The sequence below is a fragment of the Corvus hawaiiensis genome, chromosome 6, assembly GCF_020740725.1.
Source record: "Corvus hawaiiensis isolate bCorHaw1 chromosome 6, bCorHaw1.pri.cur, whole genome shotgun sequence".
NCBI classification, from domain to species: domain Eukaryota; kingdom Metazoa; phylum Chordata; class Aves; order Passeriformes; family Corvidae; genus Corvus; species Corvus hawaiiensis.
The window spans coordinates 14,772,813-14,794,482 of NC_063218.1; the positions used below are offsets into that span (position 1 = coordinate 14,772,813).

General features: G+C 41.2%; 1 protein-coding gene across 4 annotated transcripts in view; it reads left to right on the plus strand.

Annotated features, from left to right (window-relative positions):
* The window catches only part of SYNE3 (spectrin repeat containing nuclear envelope family member 3), a 65,560-nt gene extending 50,426 nt beyond the window's left edge, over positions 1 to 15,134 (plus strand). For all 4 annotated transcript variants that reach the window (XM_048306341.1, XM_048306340.1, XM_048306338.1 and 1 more), the window contains exon 18: positions 4,163 to 15,134. In XM_048306341.1, the coding sequence (XP_048162298.1) occupies positions 4,163 to 4,360 (198 nt within the window). In that variant the 3' untranslated portion in view covers positions 4,361 to 15,134. The remainder of the gene's footprint in view (positions 1 to 4,162) is intronic.
* Positions 15,135 to 21,670: the final 6,536 nt, after the last annotated feature.

The window sequence follows — 21,670 nt, forward strand, 5'->3', positions numbered from 1 at the left end:
TCTCAGAGGAAGATTTGATTTCAGAATATTTAGTGGAGCTTAGATCTGACACATGCACTGCAGGCACTGTGGGTGCTGGGTAGTAGCTGTACTGATGCCAGTAGCTGGAGTGATTGGGGAAGGGAAATTCCACTGTGTAGCAAGGGTTGTGGTTCTGACCTTCTCATCTTTCTCATCATCAACCTTCCATCTCATGAAATGATATACTCAAACTGTCTCTTGCAAAGGTGGAACTATGTTAGACTGTCCTTTTCTAGCCCAGAATGATGTGCTAAAGGGTTGGAAGTATGGTGCTGACTCCAGGACCCTGATCACTTTGAGTCCAGTAGAGCAGAGGTTTGAGCCTTGGCTTCCTGAATTTTCTGTTGGTGCCATAATCTCAGGTCACCACATCCTGAAAGCATCTCTTTTTCACATCACAGATCTAAAAAATATCTTGACTTAGTAAAATTGAAGTGCTGTTTTTTCATACTCAGAAAGGGAGTCAGTGCCTCAAACTTTCCATGCTTTTTGCAGATGTATCATCTTTCTTGTTAAAAGTTACTGTGTCTCCTTCAAATTTTTTTAGCCTTTAACACCTCTCAAAGTACTATCACCAAAAAAAAAAAAATAAATAAAAGAAGAAATCACCAATTCTTCCAGCAAGCACGAAGCAATGGAACTAATGTAGGTTTCATGTCACAACAACTTGGGCATATAAGTAATGAATCTATTTGTAAGATACCTGCTGACTTCCAAAGACAAGTAGTTCCTGATCATGACTTTATTTAGTTGTGCCTGTGCATAATCCCGCTGCAGACACTGAAATTAATGATGAATCTCCTATGGATTTCAGTGTGTGCAGGTTGAGGCCCTCATTTATTAAGGGTTTATCATTGCAAATTTGCTGAAAACACCAAACCTTTAGAGCTCCTGTGGGCCTCATTTTCAGTCCTGCAGAGACATCATAATACCATGTTTGCAATAGCTGAGTCATTCCCATGACAACAAATGGAGTCAGAAATACAAGATTCTGACCTTGCTGTGTGATCAAACAAGACAGAGAAGCTGGGCATCAAAGACAAAAGTTCATCAAACACAAATACCTATAAACCCAGCAAGCAGGTAGGGGAGAAGCAGCAGATAAAGACAAAATATTTCTCATTCTCTGAAGTTCTGCCCCAAGGTAAATGTCCCTTCACAGATATTTCTAATGCTAGGATCTGCTGTGATTAGCCTGAGTGTCTTTCTCTGCAGAAAGCTCCAAGGAGATCAAATGAGAGCTTGTTAATAAATCCATTTTGCATTAATTCTTTCTGGAGGATGAGCTGTGAAAAGCATTACTATTTTACAGCTTCTTCCAGTGTATATAAAAGCAAGGCACTTTGAGAAATGGGATGAGATTGAAATGTTATTTGAGTTGCATTAATAGTCTTTGCTACAGAAATCAAGGCAGAGTCAGTGAACTGCTCTGACTCAAATGCTGGATTGGTAAAAGAATTAGGGTAGGAAAAACATTAGTGGTTAATGGGCAGTGTGGTCATCATAGAAAACCAGCGACAGGCTTGAGTGACTATCAGACATCTGCTCCCTGGGCTGTGGCAGGAACAGAGACAAGGCACAACTGGAAAAGCCCACATTTTCCACCAGTTCATAGGCAGAAACACATAGGGAAGAGATGTGTTGCAGCTGGCCTGGCAATGAAACAATAGTTTCAGATTGAAGTAGCTTTCAAAACCAATTCTAAATGATTGACAGCAGTAAAACCAAAAGTTTTAGGTGTTGCTAGGAAGACTGGTGGTCCTCACAACTGTGTCAGTGAGAGGTGAGTTTCTAAGTCCCCGTTTGAGTTTGTGAGAATATTTTTGAGGATTCCAGTTGTAGTGCACTATTGAACAGTCACTCAAAGGTTCCTACCCCTTAACAACATCAGCATTAAGACTTACTGTGCCTTAGTGGTAGGACAAAGAGCATGGTTTGAATTGTCCCAATGCAGAGTTAACTCGAATCGGATCTTCCACTGACAGAACTACACCTGTTAATACATACAAACTTGCTCATGGCTTCTGGAACCTGGCAAGGGTCTTTTTCCTTATAGATGGGGCACTCTGATAAATGTATTTGTCATATTGCTGTATATTTTGGATGCAATGAAGAATTAAGACTAAGAAATCCTTTTCAATGAAAACAGAGCTGTGAATGACAGTGCATTAATTTATGCAGAACGCACCAAGAAGTGGCTGTTTCGTGGCATTACAGAGACAAGCCCAGAGAGCTCACAACCAAGAGTTGTGGCTGCTGCTCTTGTGCATGATGGATTTAGCATTGACTGTTAACATAGAAGACCCTCCAGGTTTTGTTCAGCCCATAGGCAGATGAAATTCAGGGGGGGGAAGAAGGATTTCAGGTCTGGACTAGAGAAGGGAAAGTCTCATTAGTACAGCTACTTATGCCTTGTACTTTGAGAACAGGTCACAGTAGGAGATGTCTTCTGCAAGGCAGCCAGGTTGGTGAAGCTTTGATTTTGTGGGTAAATGACATTGCTGTACCTGAGGAACTTGCCCAGAGTCAGTCCCACTCACACCCTGGCATGTACACTTTATCCACTGACAGTTCCAGGGTCCAGGGATCTGAGTTTTCCTTGGCCACAGCAAGCAAATTACAACCCAGATACTGTGGGCCAGAAATGATAGAGCAAGCAGCTGTTGCTCTGCTGCCTCTACATCTGCCTGACACAATAATTACATCTCATCAGCCATACAATATAATGGAAGCAAACCAACTACAACAGAAGGATTTTGCAGCACGACTGTCTTGCTGTGTATAACTGCAGCTGTATATTTACCTTTGTAATTAATTCTGTAAGCATTTATATGGAGTTAGAAGGGATTGAGTAATTTAGAAAGCAGCGGAAGAGACCATTAAAAATAGCAAAAGGCATAATCACTTTCTTCCACCATCAATCTCCTCCTTGTCTTCTCTGCTGATGTTCCCCATGGACTATTCATGGTGGTGCTATAGTGGGACAAAGTCATTGCCTGTTAAGCACCCTGTAGTGGGCAGAAGCCCTAATTTTGCTGCAGGACTGACATTGCCTGTGACTTGAATAAATTAATTTCCTTTTGTGGAAAACGTGGATCCCACTTCAGTGGAGGTTCTATGCTGACATTTGTGATGTAGGCTGGTGCATTAAGCACTTCATTTATGCTCGTTGTATAAATCCTTGTTTGATGAAATAAGTGGGTAATTGAGCCCTTTTTATCAGAATTCTTTTCAAGAGAGTTGATTTTTTTTTTTTTTGGAAACTCACACAGTTCAGCTCATTGGCAGGAGTTACCCAGGAGTCTTGCCAGTGGAAATCTCCCTTCTTAATTAATCTTTTCTGAATTCTGTAGCCCTAAATATATTCTCTCCTGGTCATGCTAAACCAGATTAAATTTATGAGGTTAACTGAGCTACTCTAGGTTTGCACCAGCATAAAGAAAGGTGTAATGGGACTCCTTTGTGTGTCCCCCACCTGCGCAGAAATAGATGAGACTTTAATGTGTCCTTAACTATCAGTGTTGTGTTTCTCTCGCTCTTTTGCATCACATAAAGTTCTAAGCTGGGCCTGATAAGGTATAAGGTATACTGAGGCAGGCTGCACTGTGGGGCCTTTTTTCTGACCTCTAGTCTTGTAGACCCCAAAGCCAAAGCATGGTGCTGCAGGGCAGATGACTAGAAGCTGGATGAGCGGCAAACAAAGCTCCTTTCTGCTGATGGAGAGCAGAAGCTGTTCCTCTCTTCCAGGCACCAGCACTCTCATTTTACTGACTGGAGAGTAGCAAACACAGGCTTTCTGTGCCACAAGGTGGCTGTGAGGGGACCAGTTGGGCGTGAGCATTTGTAACCACCACTTTGTAACTGGAAATGGACTTGGAGGCAGTCATTTCCTTCTAGAAAGTCAGCAGTGTTTTCCTTCTAGAAGACAACAGTTTGCAGCAGTGAATTCTTGAAACTAGAGAATTCTCTTAAAAGACATAATTTAACTTCAGTCAGTTTCAGTGTGCCCAGCACCCAGGCTGGACCCTAGGCAAAGGACCACAGGGGCTGTTCTGACCCTCTCCCTGCAGTTGGATGTGTTTGAAATAGACATCCCCAGTAATTTATTTTGCTGAGTTGCTCTTTGGTTTGTGTGTTTCAGAAGCGCTCTGGGGGCGTGTGCTCATACCTGCACCGCGTGTGCCGGGCAGCACTGCCACTGCAACTGCTCCTCTTGCTCCTGCTGCTCCTGGCCTTCCTCCTGCCCCTGGCAGAAGAGACCCACAGCTGCACACTGGCCAACAACTTCGCTCGCTCCTTCAAGCTGATGCTGAGATACGAGGGCCCACCTCCAACGTAACTTCTTGGCATGGCACGAGGTGACTGGTGGAAGTGCAGACTCTTTGTTTTTAATTGCAGCTATTGTAGATTGTAGGGCTTCTAACACAGCCATCCTATCAACTGGATAGATCACATAATTGCAACATGACATTAATCCACTTTAATCAGGTATTTGAGCAAAATTAATATTTTTACAATTTTTTTACTATTGTATTTGTAATATGTATATAGAGATTGTGTATGTATGTACATATATATATATATATATATATAAAAAAATATGCATATCTGTGGTCAAACTAACAACCACCATCCACTCATCCACTGTTTAAGGATAATTCTGCAATGTTTCTGCTATCTTTCAGCAAGCAGTACTGAAGGATGGCGTTGTTGTGGGATTTTCTGGGTGATTTTTATCAGATTCTTGTTTGAACCGAAGTCAGAGCAAGTATGACAACATATGGTCATGCACCAGAGTGTAAACTGGAGAGCAGGCACAGCAGAATCATGTTTGAGTAGAGTGGTTGACATTCCACTCAAGGAAGATTTGGACCATTCTCTTTGAAATCTTGAGCTGCTTTTTCAGTATCTGGATACAGGGATTGCAGAAGCTAATAGAAATGTTTCTACTGACTTCAGTAGGAGTGGGGGTGGACCTCCTCTTGTTCTTATTTTTTACCAGATTTCTTTTCCAATTACTGTATTCTCCAGCCCACCTGAATCAGGAGAGGTGGAATACAGTAGGAAGAAAGCTAGAAAAAAAAAGAATATATTTTTTTAGCATCTCTCTAGCAGGAGAACTTTTAAAATCAGTTCATAATTTTCTGAACAAAATTGTGAGCACTGAACAAAACCTTGTATCACCAATCTTGTCTATAAAAAAGAGTGGGTTTTTTGTTAGGTTTTTTGTGTTTGTGGGGTTTTATGATTTGGTTTGTTGGGTTTTTTTACTTTATAAAGGGGCATTTGGTAACGGATCATAAAGCCTGAACACTGGGATGCAGCCTGGTTCAGTGTCAGTAAAGCAAAAGTTGGAAGTACTTTAATAATACCACCCTGGAAACAAGATTCCTATCTAGGATGCTTTTATATTAATGGTTTATTGAAATTATGTACACTGATTGTATCAAAGACAGTCAAACATGTAGTATAAAATTATGGCAACTTGTCATTTATTTACCTAACCCTATGCCTGAGTTATCAAATTTTTGAATGTACATTTAAACATTGCCTTTTAATATAAAAGCAATTCTCACTTCAGAGTGATGAAGCCATTCTTAGTGGTGTTTTACATAATTGATTCCTGAGAGAAAAGGTAATTTCTAAAAAATTTGTGCCATTTCTGAGAGCTATCCCTTACTGTCTTATGTTTTTGGCTACAGTAGTAATCATGAAAAAAATTTAACAGAAGGAACAGTTACTTTCCCTCTCCAGGCTATGTTGCAGGAGGAACTTCTCTTCTGCATATCAGTATGAGGTATTTGGTGTTTTCTTCCTAATAAGGTCTAAAATAATAAAGTAGCTGAGAGACTGAAGGAGGAAGTCACTTATTTAACAAAATCATTAAAGTTCTGTTAAAGAAGCAAACTTATGTAGAATGGGGAGGCATAACAGCACAGAGCTCAATTTAGGCACAGGATTAGGAAAACAGGCAGTGTGAAAGAGGAGCAGCTCAACATAGAGAGGAGAGGTGTCCATCAATTTGTAAAACCTTACAAAGGGAGTCACAATTAACACAGACGACAAGAGTACAGGCTCTACAGAGGAAAAAATCTCAGAATCTTTTTGGTTCCCCCTCCCTGCTACAGTATTGGTTCTATTGCATATTAAACAGCTTTTCTTCAGTTTTCAAGGTTTAAAATGGGTTGAGAAACAGGGCTTCTACCAGTGTTCTGAGGAGACACTTCCACCACCAGGATTCTGTCATTGTGTTCCTAATAATCCTTCTGACTACACTGGGTTTGCTAGCGTTGGATTAAAATGTCAAAATTCTGTAAGGTGTAAAGAAGAGTGGAAGTTAAAGGGGAGACAGCAGGGATGATGAAGGGATCTGTCAAAGTGCAAGGGGAGCACGAGCAGGAGCTGAGCTGGTGTGGGTTAAAAACCTGACTGTCAGGAGGCAGTAGAAGAGCTCTCAGAGCAGGCAGAAGGGACTGGAAGCAGAAAGGTGAGCAGAGTCCATGTGTGCTGAGCAGTAAGACATTCCAGTGGGGGAAGCGAAGGAAGGCCTGTGATTTCTTTCATGAGGGAGCTAGATGGAGAGGGTGAGAGGGGCTAGAATTTGGCAGAGAATGGGACAAATTAATTCCTTCTTTGCAACCATTCTTTCTGGGGGCAGAGGACATACCTTCTCTTCTCCTGATTAACTGTGTAAGTGCCATGCACATTCCCCTAAAAATTGCTGCCAGCCCTGGGGAAAGAAACCCCTGTGGCTGCCCAGCAAGGAGTTAATCATCACACACATCTCCATCTCAAATTAAATCTTCCTTTAAAAAAGAAGTGTGGGAGAAGAGGGGCAGTAACAAATCCTGCTCTGTGTGGTTGTGGATGTGTGTAGGTGTGCACACACCTTTCTGTGACATAGCTACATTGCAGTTCTCTGGGTTTTGCTGAGCTGTTCCAGGTGATGAATGTAAAATACCAGTGAGAAAGTAAAAATAATGAGGAACAATAAAGCTGCAAATGGAAGTCAATAGGGAGATAAAAAAGCTTTTCTATGAAAGCACAAAATCTCACATAGATTTCTTTCTGCTGAGCCTTTCTGATCTGGGTGGTTTGTATAGGTTCACAAATGCATTTGACACCACGGGAGTGTGTAAAAGAAGTTTCTGGGAGAAAAAATTTCTGCACAGAGGTTCTTAGGAGAACAACTGCATCATCACCTTGATGTTTCAGTGTTGTGGCAGGTTTAAAAGAAACCAAAACAAACAACATAATTAGAAACACACTTTTGCTGCTGGGTTTGCAATCAATTTATTCTGTAAGTCCCCTGTCTGTAATATTGGAAAGTTTTGCTTTAAATCTCAGTCAATCCATTCTCATTAACTTAAATAATCTGAATATCTCATAGAAGTGATGAATATTTCTACTTCTTTGCAATGAAAACTATCCAAAGCACTGGACTTCAATGTTCCTATCAGTGAAAACAATTTAAGTCTTCCATAATGTCATTTACCTCACCTGTCCAAGGCAGGTGTGGCATTTTTCTGGCAAAGAAAGAAGTAAAAAAACCACAAAAGAACTTGAGATGTAAATGCAAAATTAACTTTCTTTTTTATTCTCTTGTGGGTTTTTTTTCTGAAAAGCTTGTGATACTGATTCCTGGAAGTGTGTGTAAATATTAATCAAGTTAGTAATTGGAATAATGAAAACAAACTGCCCAGGCCAGCTTCCAGGAAACTGTATGAAGCTCAGATTCCTCAAAACACAAACTAAATCATACTGTTTCCAAATCAGTCCTTAAAATCTTGAGCATGGTTCCTCATCTTTGCTCACAGATGATTTGGTGGTTATATGCTCACTTTTGTGCCTATAAAGTCCCCAGCTCATACATCTCTGACATCCAGATGTAACTGAGATGTGTTACAGCTCAGGTTCAGACTGGGGCCACTGCCTTAAGCCTTCCCTTGCCAAAATCTGGGATGCACAGAACCTAGGATGTGTCTGCAGCTGAGGACTTGCACCATTTTGCCCCAGTCCAGATGCAGCCACTGTCAAAGCGTGCTAAAACCCTCTAAAATATATTGAATATGTTTGAGGCTGTGAATTGTTTGTCCACCTGGCCTGTGCTCCATGCAGACACTCAGGCTGTTCACAGCTCTCTGTCCGAGCTCTTGCCTGCTCTCTTGGACCAGGAGCTGGTTGACCACATTAATGACCCTGCAGTGCTGAAGGCAAAATCCTGCACTCCATTGCCCACACATTACAGTAAGACATTGCCCAAAGGCACACTTCAAACCCAACCTTTGGCATGAAAGCAAGCCTCATTTGTAAACTGTAATTGATTTTGAAGCCTGATGCTTTCCAGAGAATTTTCCATGACAGCAATACGTTGAGGTAGAAAATTGCTGTTGTGCCCCGTGTCTATTAACAGCCCTTCTCTGATTCCAGCCAGCAATTTAAATGGTATTAAATATTACTTATATGTGCCCTCTCCAGAAATCTGTTATGAAAAACATGTTCAGTTCTAAGTACATACATTAAAAATGTTGTATTCCTCTGCTAGCACTGGATCTCCAGAGCAGTCATGATTTCTACCAAGTGCTACTTTATTTGTACTGACCGAGATGCTTAAAAACTGAAATATTTGAGGCTGTAAGTAAAGCTACTAGGCTAACTAATAAAACCACCTAGTGATCACTGAATAATTTGGAGAGCTTTTAGAATGGCTTTATGCTTCTCCTTAATCCCTTTTGTTGGAGTAGTTGTAGATCTCGGAGAGAAGAAATGTCTCCAAAAAATGGCCATTGCTAGATAAGACAAGTGGTGATCTCTGCACATCAGAAGAAATAGTATTTTCCCTTTACTTGCTCTAGACCTCAGGAGTTTGCTACATCTGATCTCCTCTTCAATATTAAATAGAGAATGTTTTACTTTGATGTGTGTGCATACACATCTCATTAGCACTAAAGAGATTTGAAGAGTGAGTTCATGTACAATAATTTTTTTAACTTGTGTCGACAAGAGAGTACATTGTCCTCTTTTTTTCAGGAAAAAAACCCAAAACTGCTGTGCAACAGGGATTCCCAGAGCAAACAAAGCCTTTTGGAATAACTAAAGATTACAGACTGAAATGAAATTATCCACCATAGGAAACTGGAAAAATAGTTTTGCCTTTCAAGAAAGGCTGGTATAAAACCCCCAATAAACATGTCTTTGCCAGGCATCATAGATGTCTTTCAAGTCATAGGTTGTGTACCCAGCTGGCTGTAAGAGCTGCTTTTGGAGATTTTAGTACCCCTTGGACAGTATCATTTGCTAGTCTGCTGCTGAAAACACGTTTGCCCAGAGAACCTATATCAGCTTCTTCCAGAATTGCTGGGGGCTGTTGAGGATATTCTTAGCAGTTCCCAGATCATTGACCTGCTCTGAGCCATTACAAGTTTATTGCATTAATTTATCTGTCAGCTGTTGACAACTCTCAGAAACCAGTTTATTAAAATACTGAAGATAATATTTCTGGTGCAGACAACATGATTCATTGAGAAACCAGTCTTATTACTTTTGCCATATTTAAAAAAGATATCTATTGGTTATACTGGAATATAAACAGGTTAGTTGTACGTGTTGGGTAACTGCAGCATGTTTTAGGCACAAGGCATTTTGACTTGTACATGTCTTTCTAAGAATTATGGGATCATGTTGCACTTGTTAAATGGCAAAACAAACAAAACAAAGATTCTTGCATTAAAGAAAAAACCAAAACAAAACAACAAAGCAGGCTGGAATAATCTGTCATACAGTTGGATTTTTTTTTCTCTCTTTTCTATCCAATTTAAAATATGAATATGTGTCTTCTAGAGAGGTGTCGTTCGATCTGGAAAACAAGGAATATATATCAGGAATATGCCAGTTCAAACTGTAGCCTAAATGGCACTCCTGTTCCCTAACCTGCTTCAGCAACTGCCAGATTTTACCTCATTGTACCTGTGAGATAACAACCCTTCTCCTAGTCAAGTGTGGGTAAGGTGAAACTGCACAGCTTAAGGTGCAGCATCCCAGCGGAAGCAGCAGGAGACATTAGGGCCTCAAAAGGCAGCCTGATATCTCGGTGCAAGAGGGGAGCATGTAGGTCTGGCATTATGAGAGCAGTCCAGGACTAATGACACAGGAACAAGGGCTTGCCATCCTGCTCTGCCAGACAAAATTTTGACAGCGGCCATCAGCACTGTTCAGTTTCATGTCCCTGACTGTGGAAGGAGGCTCCCCTCGGGGTGATTCACTCAAGCTGGGATTTGAACCCTGGAAGTGGTTTGGGTTTTTTTTCTTTTAATTAAATACAGAAGAAACTGCTAAATTAAAACTGCTCAGTGACAGGTTAATGGTAGGTGGTGGGTGCTGATGCTCCAGGAAAAGATACAGGAAATGCTATCATAGATAGAAAGCCAGTTATGATGGTCTCTGTTCAATCCTCAGGAGGCAGAAATGCAATGTAGAACTGAAGTGGGAGTTTTTCTGTTCCTTTTCAAGTAAATGTCAGGTGTTGTCTTTAGTCTTCTGGATTTTGAGGGTGAGCCTATTCAGGGCCTTACTGAAGGCTAGTGGCTTTATGGCTTCAGAGCCATCAGCAAGTTCCACAATATTCCAAGTTGTGTGAAAAAGGTATTCCCCTGAACTGATTTTGGATTAGAAATTTTTTGTTTGGGGAGTGTGGATGGTTTGATTTTCCTTCTTTTGGCCACTTTGTGTTAAATCTAAGGAAGCAGAAAGACCAGCACTACTCTTTCCAGGCCACGTTTTGTCTTTCCTTCTTTTACGAGAGCAGAGGAGATTTGGCTTTATTTCCTTTCCAAAGTAAATTATCCCAGTCTTTTATTCTTATTTTCCTGTTGCAGTTCTTCCACAGCCTAGGTGATTCCTATCACCTTAAGTATTTCCAGTGTCAGTTCTTCGTCAATACCTAGAGCAAAAAATCTGGTCCAGTTTCAGTAAGTTTAAAATTCAGTAATTTCTTCCCCCATTGCAGTTCCTCCTGCAGATGCTCTGTCTGTTTCTGCTGTCCCCTGTGTCAAACCAACCTTCATCACTATCTGGGGGGACTCCAGTCCTGGCCAGCCATTTCTTCCATCTCCTGGCCATGTCCTGCCCTCATCTGCCTTCAGTTTTGGCTCAGAGACTGCCCTTAATATTCACATCCACAGACAGGAATGTGAGGGTGTCACTTAACAAACAATTATTAATAATGAAAGCCTCGCCATTAGCATTGTTCATAGCCTGCCCAGAGCCTTTTTCTTTTCTCCTCTCTAAGCAGGTTTTGATGTGTAATCCAATTACCGTGTGCAGAAAATTGCCCCTCAGTCAGTGCAGAGGGCTGGTGGTTCAGCTGCAGCTCTGTTATCCTCGCATTGTCACCACTGGGGTAAGAGCTCCCAGGTGCTGCTCAGCCAGGGTCTGTGCCCTTGAGCTGCCAGGAGTGTTCCACTGTCATTGTTATACACCCTAAATAAGCCAGAACCCTTTTTTCTGACCTGGGGAAAAATAAAAAAAAAAGAAAGAAAGAAAACTAAAATGATTGCTTTTAACAAACTGATTTCACAACTCATTTATCAAGCCCTATAGCAAGCCATTTATTTTAGCTCCTTTTTGCTCCATGAAAAGCTGTGTGTTAAAAGGGAGAGGTGAGTTTGGAGAGCAGTGCCACTGCCCTGAGCAGCTCTTTGCTAGGAGGCCTTCTGCTGGAACTCAGGGGTAGGAGCTGTTATTTCTCCTGAAGTCACTCCCACCTTCAAAATCAAATTATTTCTATTGTCAAGTCTAATAAGCATTGAACACCACAGACTTTGTTTCACTTCAGATATGAATGAATGCCTCTGTATGGTACTTTCCGTTGCCATGAAATATATGTGTATGTATATATATATGTGTGTGTGTGTATATATATATGTAATGGGGAGCATAATTATTGTTCTACTTAAAGAAAGGTGGCATTCCACTTCAATGTAACTTTCAAGTGCAGCTTTTAAGAGAAACCGTGTCTTACAGGGAAGCTGGAAGAGTTTAGAGGTACATGTTTTAATGAGCTTTAATGAGATTTAATAAGCTTTGAGTTTGGGTTTCAGTCTTTAGGGCAAAAAGCACCCAAGATGATTTTTCCATCACATTCCGAGATCAAACCCTGTAAGAATTTAACCTAGGAGGCATTGCTTGAGCACTGGCTGTTCCTGAAGGTATGTGGATGTTGCATATCCTAAGTGTGTGTCTGTCCTCAAACACCAGCCTCCATTTTGTACATGGGCTTGGCTGGAAGGCAAAAGACACACCTTTGTCTTGCTCCAAGACCCTGATGGTAATTTTTGCCTCAGTAGATGTTTTCCTTTTGATCAGTGTGACTCTTTCCATTTTTTTTTTCTGTTTTGATTTGTGTTAACTGAGTTTATTGGGTGATTCCAGGAGGGCACACTGCATCTGCCCAGCCTCAGAGCTTCCCTTCCAGCACCACACCTTCTTCTCATTTGTTTACTCGACTGTACTGGACCACTGTGAAGCAATTACACAAGCAATAATGTGGGTGTTGCATTTTTCTGTCACTGCCTTTCGTAAGACATAACTCTCCATTGACACTGAAAAGTGGTAGGAGGCCCAGAAGCTGCACTGTTGTTTACTGGCAATATAACCCATGTCCAGTGTTCCTACAGAGGACCTGTCCTCACTCCTCAGAGCAGTGGGCTGTCTCGAGCCCAATTTAATTCACAAGCATGGATTTTAAATAGTTTTGGATCCCTTCACCAACACTCCATCAATCTTGCTTCCATTAGTTTTTGTGCTTTTGTTTAGTTTCAAGCTAGAAGAAAGTTTAAAGAAATGTGCTAAGACTCCCATATAGGGTGAATAAATATCCCATATATTTCACAAACATTGCAACAAAATGAAGGGATTTGCTCTCACATTGAACAGAATTAATAAGAAGTTCTAACTGATAAATTAAATAGTTATTAAGAACAGCCTGGAGCAAAGTTTCTGCAATCAAACTATGCTCTGCTTTTAATTTAAAAATCAGCAAATACTGAGGTACATTTTGCCACCTTCTTTTAGAAGTGACCTGAAACTAAAATGTGTATTCTCCTTAACAGGAGGTTTATTGATGTAAATCTAAATTTCATCAGCATGTCCCATGTTAGATCACCCGCCTCTGGGCACAGGGAAAACCAAAGGCTGTTCACAAGAGAAACTCATGTTATGAATGGTTTTAAAGTTCTTCAGAGCTCTTATCCACTTCTGAATGTCAGTAATGGGGAGGATCAGAAACCTTCCTGTGAACCCTGTCATTTTGCATGTTGAAATCCTGGCTTGAATTCAGGTCTCCACCTCAGCTTCTTGTAAATGTTAATATTCAAGTAGAACAAAAACCTTAGAGGCAATTACAGCATGAACATCTCTTCTTGTTTATGTATAGTAGCTGATAGCAAAGTCTGCAATAATAATCTGGGTTTATACATGTGCTGTTCAATGTAACAGTTGGGTACAAAATGCCTTTTAACTGTCACAAGAAAATAACTGGATTGATGTCATTTTTTGCTTGTATGAATATAATTATTTGCCTTGCGGGGACCAGTTCCACTTTTGTCATGTTATTTATGATTTTTAAATACAATTGTGATAAATTAGGCTCGTTTCTAAGGTAAACAATACTGGAGCCAAGCAGCTGTCTCTGTACATGTGCATGTTATCATAGCTGATATCAAGTCCAAGTCAGACTCCTTGTCTTGCTTGGACCTTTCTTTAACCTTTCAGGCTTATTCAGGGAAATGTAGACCTCTCTATTTTCTTATTAAAGATATGGCTTTGTGAAAAGCTGAACTTATTTTTTAAATCCTTTCTTTTCTGGTTCAGAAAGACTGTAACAATCATATTTTTCTAAACTGCCTATTGCTTGTGTTGGGAAATTATATAGAAATATATATTTTGCTCTACAGATTTCCATGTACTTTTGGAATGCTTTGTTTTCATAGATAAATCCTTCTATTTGCTAGAATTAGCTCAAAAAGCTGTAAGCTTCTGTATACTGACTCTGTGAAATTCTATAAAAATGCAACTGCATAAGAAGACTGACTTTGTTTTTTATGTAAATCGTTAGAGTAAGTCATCCTTAGTGTTATGCCACGCAAGATGTACAGAAAGAAACCAGGTCATTGTTTTGAAAGGCTGGACAGCGTTATGTCACACTTCCTAAAAAGTCCCAACTGAAAGTCAGGAGAGTTTTGCTAGAAATGGTACCATTTTGGGCCCTGAGTCTGTAGTTTTTCCACACTGTTTAGAACCTTATTTCAAATTAGTCCCATGAAACTTCGTGGGAAATATGAAAAATAAGAACCTGTGGTGTGTGAATAGCTATGATAGAATAAGGACCTTTTCTAATGAAGAACAGGGCCTTTTAAGTAGTTAAGAGGCTATGTTTTGAGTACTTCAGGACAACTTTTTGTGTTCTTTTCTGAGCTGTGGACTCCTCCTGTGTGTTGTGGATTTATTCCATAGCTGAAATGCCAGATTAAATTGATTGAAGCCCAATGAGCAGATGAACATAATAGAAAGCTGCAGTGAAATATTGCAGAAAATGGCCTGATTTCATTCCTCAGAGCAATAGTTAAAGTAACTCACAGGCTTGGCTTCTTTGCACCTGTGAAGCAGAGGCCCCTGTTTTGTACCTCAGCTGTGGTGTAACATGGAAGGATTTCTGCTCTCTGCTTGGAAAATACTGTCTATTCCTCATTCTTGTCAAAGCATAATATTTTCTCAAGTAAAAAAATCTGATTCTTCAAGACTTGTCCGGAAGTTAAGGGGCAGCTGGAACCTTCTGTGATCCAGCCATGTTATTCCAAAAGTTTATCCCTCGATGACAAATAAAATATGATGTGACTTTGCTGTTTGCAAGTAGGATCAAGAGACTGGAAATTCATCACCCCAAGCCCTTGCCTTGTGACTGTTCTGTGATGCTCCACTGTTACCAATGAACTGTGTTGAATCAGATCATGAAATCAGAATATTTTATTGCATGTGTCCTTTTTTGAAATGAAAATATAGTTGTATTTGATGTTGCAGTTATAATGCAATAAATAAACACGTGCATTTCTTTTTAAGGACTTTTAGATTATTTTTGTGGTGGTTGCACATTTTTGCTGTGCTTGTTTCTTACCATCAGAGTATTTGGGCTGACCTAGAAAAAACCAGAACAAGTGAAGCAAGAATAAAATCTGCTGCTGCCTGCCTCTCTGCTCAGGTGTCACTGGAAGATGGCTGTGCTAAATGTAGCTACTTCATGCTAGTCCTTTGAGATTTAACAGAAAATGTCAGCTTTTCTGTAAGTTGTTTAAATAGAATTCTACTGGACCTGAAGAAAATGTGAATTTGCTAAATGATATTATGATTCAGTATGATTTCTTATGGCACTGGCCCCTGACACTCTCTGTGGGGTTCTCCTCAAACCCAAAGCTGGTAAGACAAAGGGGAGTTTTTTTGAGAACCTCGGGTTGGAAGTTAACACCAATCACATGTAGTGAGCAAGCAGTTTGTTGGTGTAACCAGTGCTGATCTCTCGGAAGAGCAATCACTGCAGCGTGTGTTTGGATGCACAACTCTCATTAGCATCCAGGTAATTGCTGATTTTTTTCCTGAGTCTTTATGAGACAAAGTCTGCCGGTATCCCTCATATCCAAGGGTTCCACAGGCAGTTATTTCTGGACAAGTAGAAAACCACTACAACTTTTTGGTGAATCCGTGGGTTAGGTTCCCTGTTGCTTTATGAACACACTGGGCTTTATGCAGATCTTTGACTTCTCCCAGGTATTTGGACCATGTGATCTTGTGCCTTCCTATGAGCTGTCTCCTGCTAAGCCCCCAAAAGTACAAATGCAGACACTTCAGCTGATCATAGCTGTGTCGAGGTCAGAGCAGCAGCCTGAATCCCTGCCAGGAGGGAACGGGGTAAAACAAGCCCAGGGCTGTAGGAGCAGCAGACTGATGGCAGGACAGTGACATTCCCGTTAGGGCTACAATTGGTGCACAAAAGAAATTTCTGGTTTTACAGGTTTTTGTTTTTCCTTTGCAGTGCATTTTTTCATCTTGCAGTTTGTTTTTTGTGGAGCCAAAAAGTAGTCTGCTTTGGGTATATTTGCTGGTTCTTCTGGAACCAGCAAAAATATTGGGGCTTCATTTTGTCCCAGACACTGTACAGAGACCAGGAAAGACCTTTGTCCAGCAGGGAGGAAAAGTGCCTATGAACAGGTAAAACAGCTTATGCTCGTATGGGGAATGGATATTTTGTTGACCAGGTTCAGCCTGCCAACAGCTCTACAGCCGATTGGTGAGAGTTGGGACAGTCAACAAGAATTATTACGAACACTTTTAGGGGACAATGAAATACTCCAGGCAGTTATAAATCTCTTAAGTCATATATTACTGGAGAAACACCTGTTTTAGATAGCAACCCTGCTGCTAGAGGATGAAAGTTTAGGTTGTAGCAGCAAAAGGTGGGAAGTTCAATAAATAAGAATAGTAGGGTAAGACCCTCAAGTGGAGTAAATCAGTGTAGCTTCATTGAAGCTGTTGGAACTAAGTCAATTTACAGCAGTAAGAATCTGGCTTGTAGTCAACAGGGATTTACCAGAATGTTTAAAACCTCTCCATTTAGAGAGTTCTCTGCCTTATGTCTGTGCACTAAATCGTATCCGCACGAAGTCCTTGCTGGTATAATGAGGTCATTTCGGATGTGAGCATTCATTATATGCTTAGGTAAATTAAGGGGAAAAAAATACATCATTAGCAAAGTCTTAAATAAAGGATGGAGCAAGGTTAGCGAGTGAGAACTATTTAAATAAAATCAATCTCAGCCCTGGAGAGTTAATGGGGAGTGGCTTTTTATGGAAAAAGGCTGATGGTGTGTTGATGCTGCACATAGAAGTTGAGCAATACAGCCATGAGAGACTAAAAGCAGAGACTGAGGTTTTTTTTCTAGGTTAATATTTCAAGTTTTCTAAACTTCGTTCTGTGACATACCATGAGTACAGCCTAGGTTTCCAACTTCAGAAAAGTGCTCTGATAAACACATATTGCTGGAGCAAATGAAACTGAAGGCTCATCCGGTTTTACTGTAGCACTCGTAGTATTAAGAGGGATTGTAATATAATCCTCTTCAATGAATAACCCTAACAGATGTTATCAGGGTTGCTCTGTACGAGCTGTGGACCTCTTGCTAGAACTCCCTCTGTGGAAGTCCAGTTCATAAATTGTCCTAATGGGCTGCCTGCCTCGTCCTGCTGCTGCTGTGGCATGAAAAGGAGGTGGTTACCAGCGGCCTTGAAAGCCGGCATTATTCCCATCTGCTTTTCATTACAATACTGCTAAATATTTCATGCTTTTTGTTTTACAAACAAATAAGAGCAGAACTAATCTTTTTGTTTAATGTTCCTTGATTGACATTTCAGGGACGAAAAAAGTTTGGGGTTTGTTTTGATTTTTTTCTTTACTTCAGATCTCTGCAAAAGCTTTTAATGGAAGATAGAGCAGATTTCCGTTGACTTTTCTGGTGGGCTTTTTATGGCACCATTGATACAGGAAAAGATATGAGGGAAATCCAGATGATGAATGTGCTGTTCAATCAGCTGGGATTTCTTTGCTTGCAAGGAGATAACTCGATGAAGTGCAAACAGAGACAGGGAGCAGACGTTGACTGCTTGTCAGCTATATGCAGAGCTATCTCTGGCTGGGGCTGCTGGAAAACACAGCAGCTATTAGTCCCCCCTTGCCATTTCACAGCGCCCTGTCAGAGGGTCCCCAAGCACTGCAGCCAGAGACATCCATTAAACCTCAGGGCAAAAAGTCTGTTAAATTGCTGCTTCTTTACAAGGAGGGGGATGGCATCCCTGGGAGGATTCAGCTGACATTTTAACCTTCTGATTCCCTCAAGTCCTGCTGAGGTGGATGAGTGAAGGCATTCCTGTGGGTACTCTGCATCTCCAGCAGCAGGTGCTGCCTCTGTCCCAGAGGGATGTAGGTGACCCAGCTCCTCAAAGGGACCTTCATCCCCAGGGCAGAGGTGGGGAGGGGGTCAGGAGTCACCCTGGGATGTGCAGTCTCCCCTCAGGCCTGTGGACATGCTGGAAGAAGGTTTTGAGCTGTTTCTTTCCAACCCAAAGCATCGCCAGGCACAGAGCGAGGCCTCTTGGCCAATGCTGTTCCACTCGAGTGGCAGCGTTGGCTGGTTTATCTGGTGTTGGGACAAATAGCTCATTAGAGCACCCAGTGGGCTGTGTCAGCTGTGAGACCTAATTGCAGGGTGAGATGAAAGTGTGAAATGTCCCTCAGAAAGAGCTAAATACTCATAGATTCATAGGATGGTTCAGGTTGGAAGGGGCTTTTAAAGATCATCTCGATCCAGGATCCCCTGCTCCTTCCATGTGCAGGCACACTTTCCACTAGACCAGGCTGCTCAAAACCCCACCTGGCCTGGCCTTGAACACCTCTGGGGATGGGACATCTACAATTTCTCTGGAAAACCTCTTCCAGTGCCTTGCCACCCTCAGAGTAAAGAATTTCTTCCTAATATCTAATCTACCCTCATCCAGTTTAAAAACATTACCTTTTATCCTGTTGCTATCTATCCATATAAGAAGTCCCTTTCCCTCTTTTCTATAAGCCCCCTTTAGGTACTAGAAAGTGCCAAAGGTCTCCCTGGAGCCTTCTCTTCTCCACGCTGAACAACCCTAACTCTCTCAGTCTGTCTTCATGGGAGAAGTGCTCCAGCCCTCTGATCATCTTTGCGTCCCTCCTCTGGACTCACTCCAGAAGATCCACATCCTGGGGCCCCAGAGCTGGACACAGGGCTCCAGGTGGGGTCTCACAAGAGCAGAGTAAATATCAAGAAAAAATAAATGGTCCCTTCTTTCAGCCTGTTGCAGCCTGACCCTGCAATGGAGTAGCTGTGTGTCAGTGCAGATGATTAAATCACCATGCTACATTTGACCACATAGTAGTATTTTTATATCATTGCACAAACAGAAATGAGTTTGTCTGATCCACTCTTGAGGCAAATTCTTTGCATTTATTGCAGGATTAATTTTTCCCCGATGGCTGATGCATCAACCACCCCATCCCTTTCTCCCATAATCGCTGGCCTGAATTCAGAGGCAAAAGTGAGTCTTGGGGCCTGACCCTAATGCTTGCCTGCAAATAGGCTTTATGACTTACACTGAACAAGACACCCAAACAGTAACATTATATACTGCTTCCTATATTATATTTCTTATTCTTCTAGCATTGTCCTTATGAGGATCTCAAGGCCCACTGCAAGGTTTGACTAATTCTCAACAGTCATCTGTGCATTAAGTTCTTTTTGCTGAAATATTATTGCCAGAGCTGAAGATTGCTGTTCTTGAGCATCTCTCTACAACAGAACACAAGAGTTTCACTCAGGACTGTAAAAATAAATTGTAACTTGTAACAGCCACAGTTCCTTGCATTTAATCATTTTCATTGAGGATTTTGATGTTCCTCTTAAAAAATTTCAAATCCAGGAATAGTAAATGCCGAGTCATAAAAGCTTAGGAAATGGGTCAAATCCAGAGTGCAAGGCAGCATTACGGTGTCTGATCTGCTGTCTCTGATAATACCCTCACAAGACAAGGGTCTCTTTTTTTTTCCTCCATTCCTGAATAAATGAATTGCAGCATGTATGAAATCTCCCGAGGCCATCTGTGACTGTAATTCATTTACCCACCGTATTATGGAACAGATTTTCCAGTGAGTTCAAAACTCAGGAAAGGGGGAAGGGAATAGTGTGATGAGAAGGATCTGTGATCCATATCTAAAAGTAAAAATATTATTCAATTGTCGTACTTGATGGATAAAGTGTCTGACACACCAGGCAAAGCCATAGCAACTAGATAAATGTGTTTAAAACATTTAATTTTGATACATTAAGAATGAGTTGGAGCAGGGGCTTATCGACACTGAAATTAAGCAGACATTTCTAAGTTCCTAAAAGCCTCTGATTTTGTTTAGTTTGGAAGAAAATTTGCTGTAGATAACTTGGAAGTGTAAGGGGAAGTTGGACTTGGTGCACAAAGGAGCGGCATTGACAGGTCAGGACTGGCAATTACCTTTCTTCTTCATCTGTTATTTTCCAAGTGCCAGCAGCCCCTACTTCATTTGTGTTAGACCACAAGAGGCCTCTCAGCGAACTTACAGACCCTTGGCTTCTGCTTTTAAATTGAAATTAGTACATTCATTTATGACTTTAGCTGCTACAAAAATATTTTTTTATATAGGGCACTCTCAATATTTCTGTAGTGCTGTTAACATTCAGTAACTGTAATTAGTAACACATCCTTATGAACAGCCATTTGGTTATGTGGCTGTAAGCATAAGATTTCCTCCCTGAGTAATTCCAAGGATGTCACCGAAGCTGCAGCAGGAATGAATTTGGTCCATGGCAGCTGGCAGGGTTCTTGTTTACTCTGTAGGTCATGTTGGTACCCACTGAGGGGTTTTCATTCTGCACCAGGTCTTGGGTTTCTTCATAGAGTGATACCGTGCAGAAGAGGGAAATGCTGCAAACTTCTAAAAATTGTTTTCTGTAGATATCTGATCAAGAGCTCTGGCTGAAGGAGGAAAATGTTCTCCTCCATGCAGTAACTGGGGGGCTCTGTTGGAGCAGAGAGGAGAGGAAAGAAGGCAAGAGAAGGAGCAAGGCTCCAGAGGAGAAGCTTACTTTGCCATCAGTCTGAAATCAATGTAATGTGCTGCACTGAGCCCTTCACCTGCAGCCCCTTGCACTTGTAGGAACGAGCACCAACTTTTTCCTCCTAATGCATCAGGCCCTCAAATATCTTTCTTCTGAGCTAGTGCAGAAGTGAAGAAGACACACACAACCACTTTCTTTTCCTTCTTCTTCAAAGGATGGCAAACACACTCACCTTGCCTGACTGACATGGGCACTGTGGGGCCTGAACTGAGGAAGGGCTGGGGAAGAGCTGAGCATTAACAGTGCAGCTTCCAGCCTCTGGAGAAGGAGTCACAGCTCCTCAGTTGTGCAGAGCAAGCCAAGTGTGCTTGCCTGGGACTGAGTGAGCCAAATACTGCTAATACAGCTGCATTACTGCTCTCAACTTGATCATCACAGCTCACTAGGGATAAAGAAATGACGATTGTATTTCTTTTTTGCTCACAGCTTCTCATCTATAGAAGATAAAATATTTTGCAGTGTGCCCACAATGCTGAATGTATTTTTTTAATGCAATACTAGCAAAGCATTCAGTGACAGGACTTGGTACAGCAGAACTGTATCTTTTCAACAAATGTGCATTTTCCAGATGTCAGCAGAAATGTGCTTTTATTAGTGGAATTATATCTATGCAACAGGCTTTTTTTGCGTGCCTGTGTATATATATATATATCATGATACCCATGATCAGCAAAATTTGTAGTGTCAGGCTTGTCTATGCAAGAGATTAGTAAGTGAAACCAGTGTAGGCTCCTCTCTGTCTCGGCCCTTCTTGCTACTCTTCAAAAAACAGGATAATGGGGAGAAATGTGACTGACTGCTTTGGCATTATCACTTAATTTACACAGGGCAGCAATTTGGTCCCAGAAAACTAAAATCAAATTCAAAGATAACCAA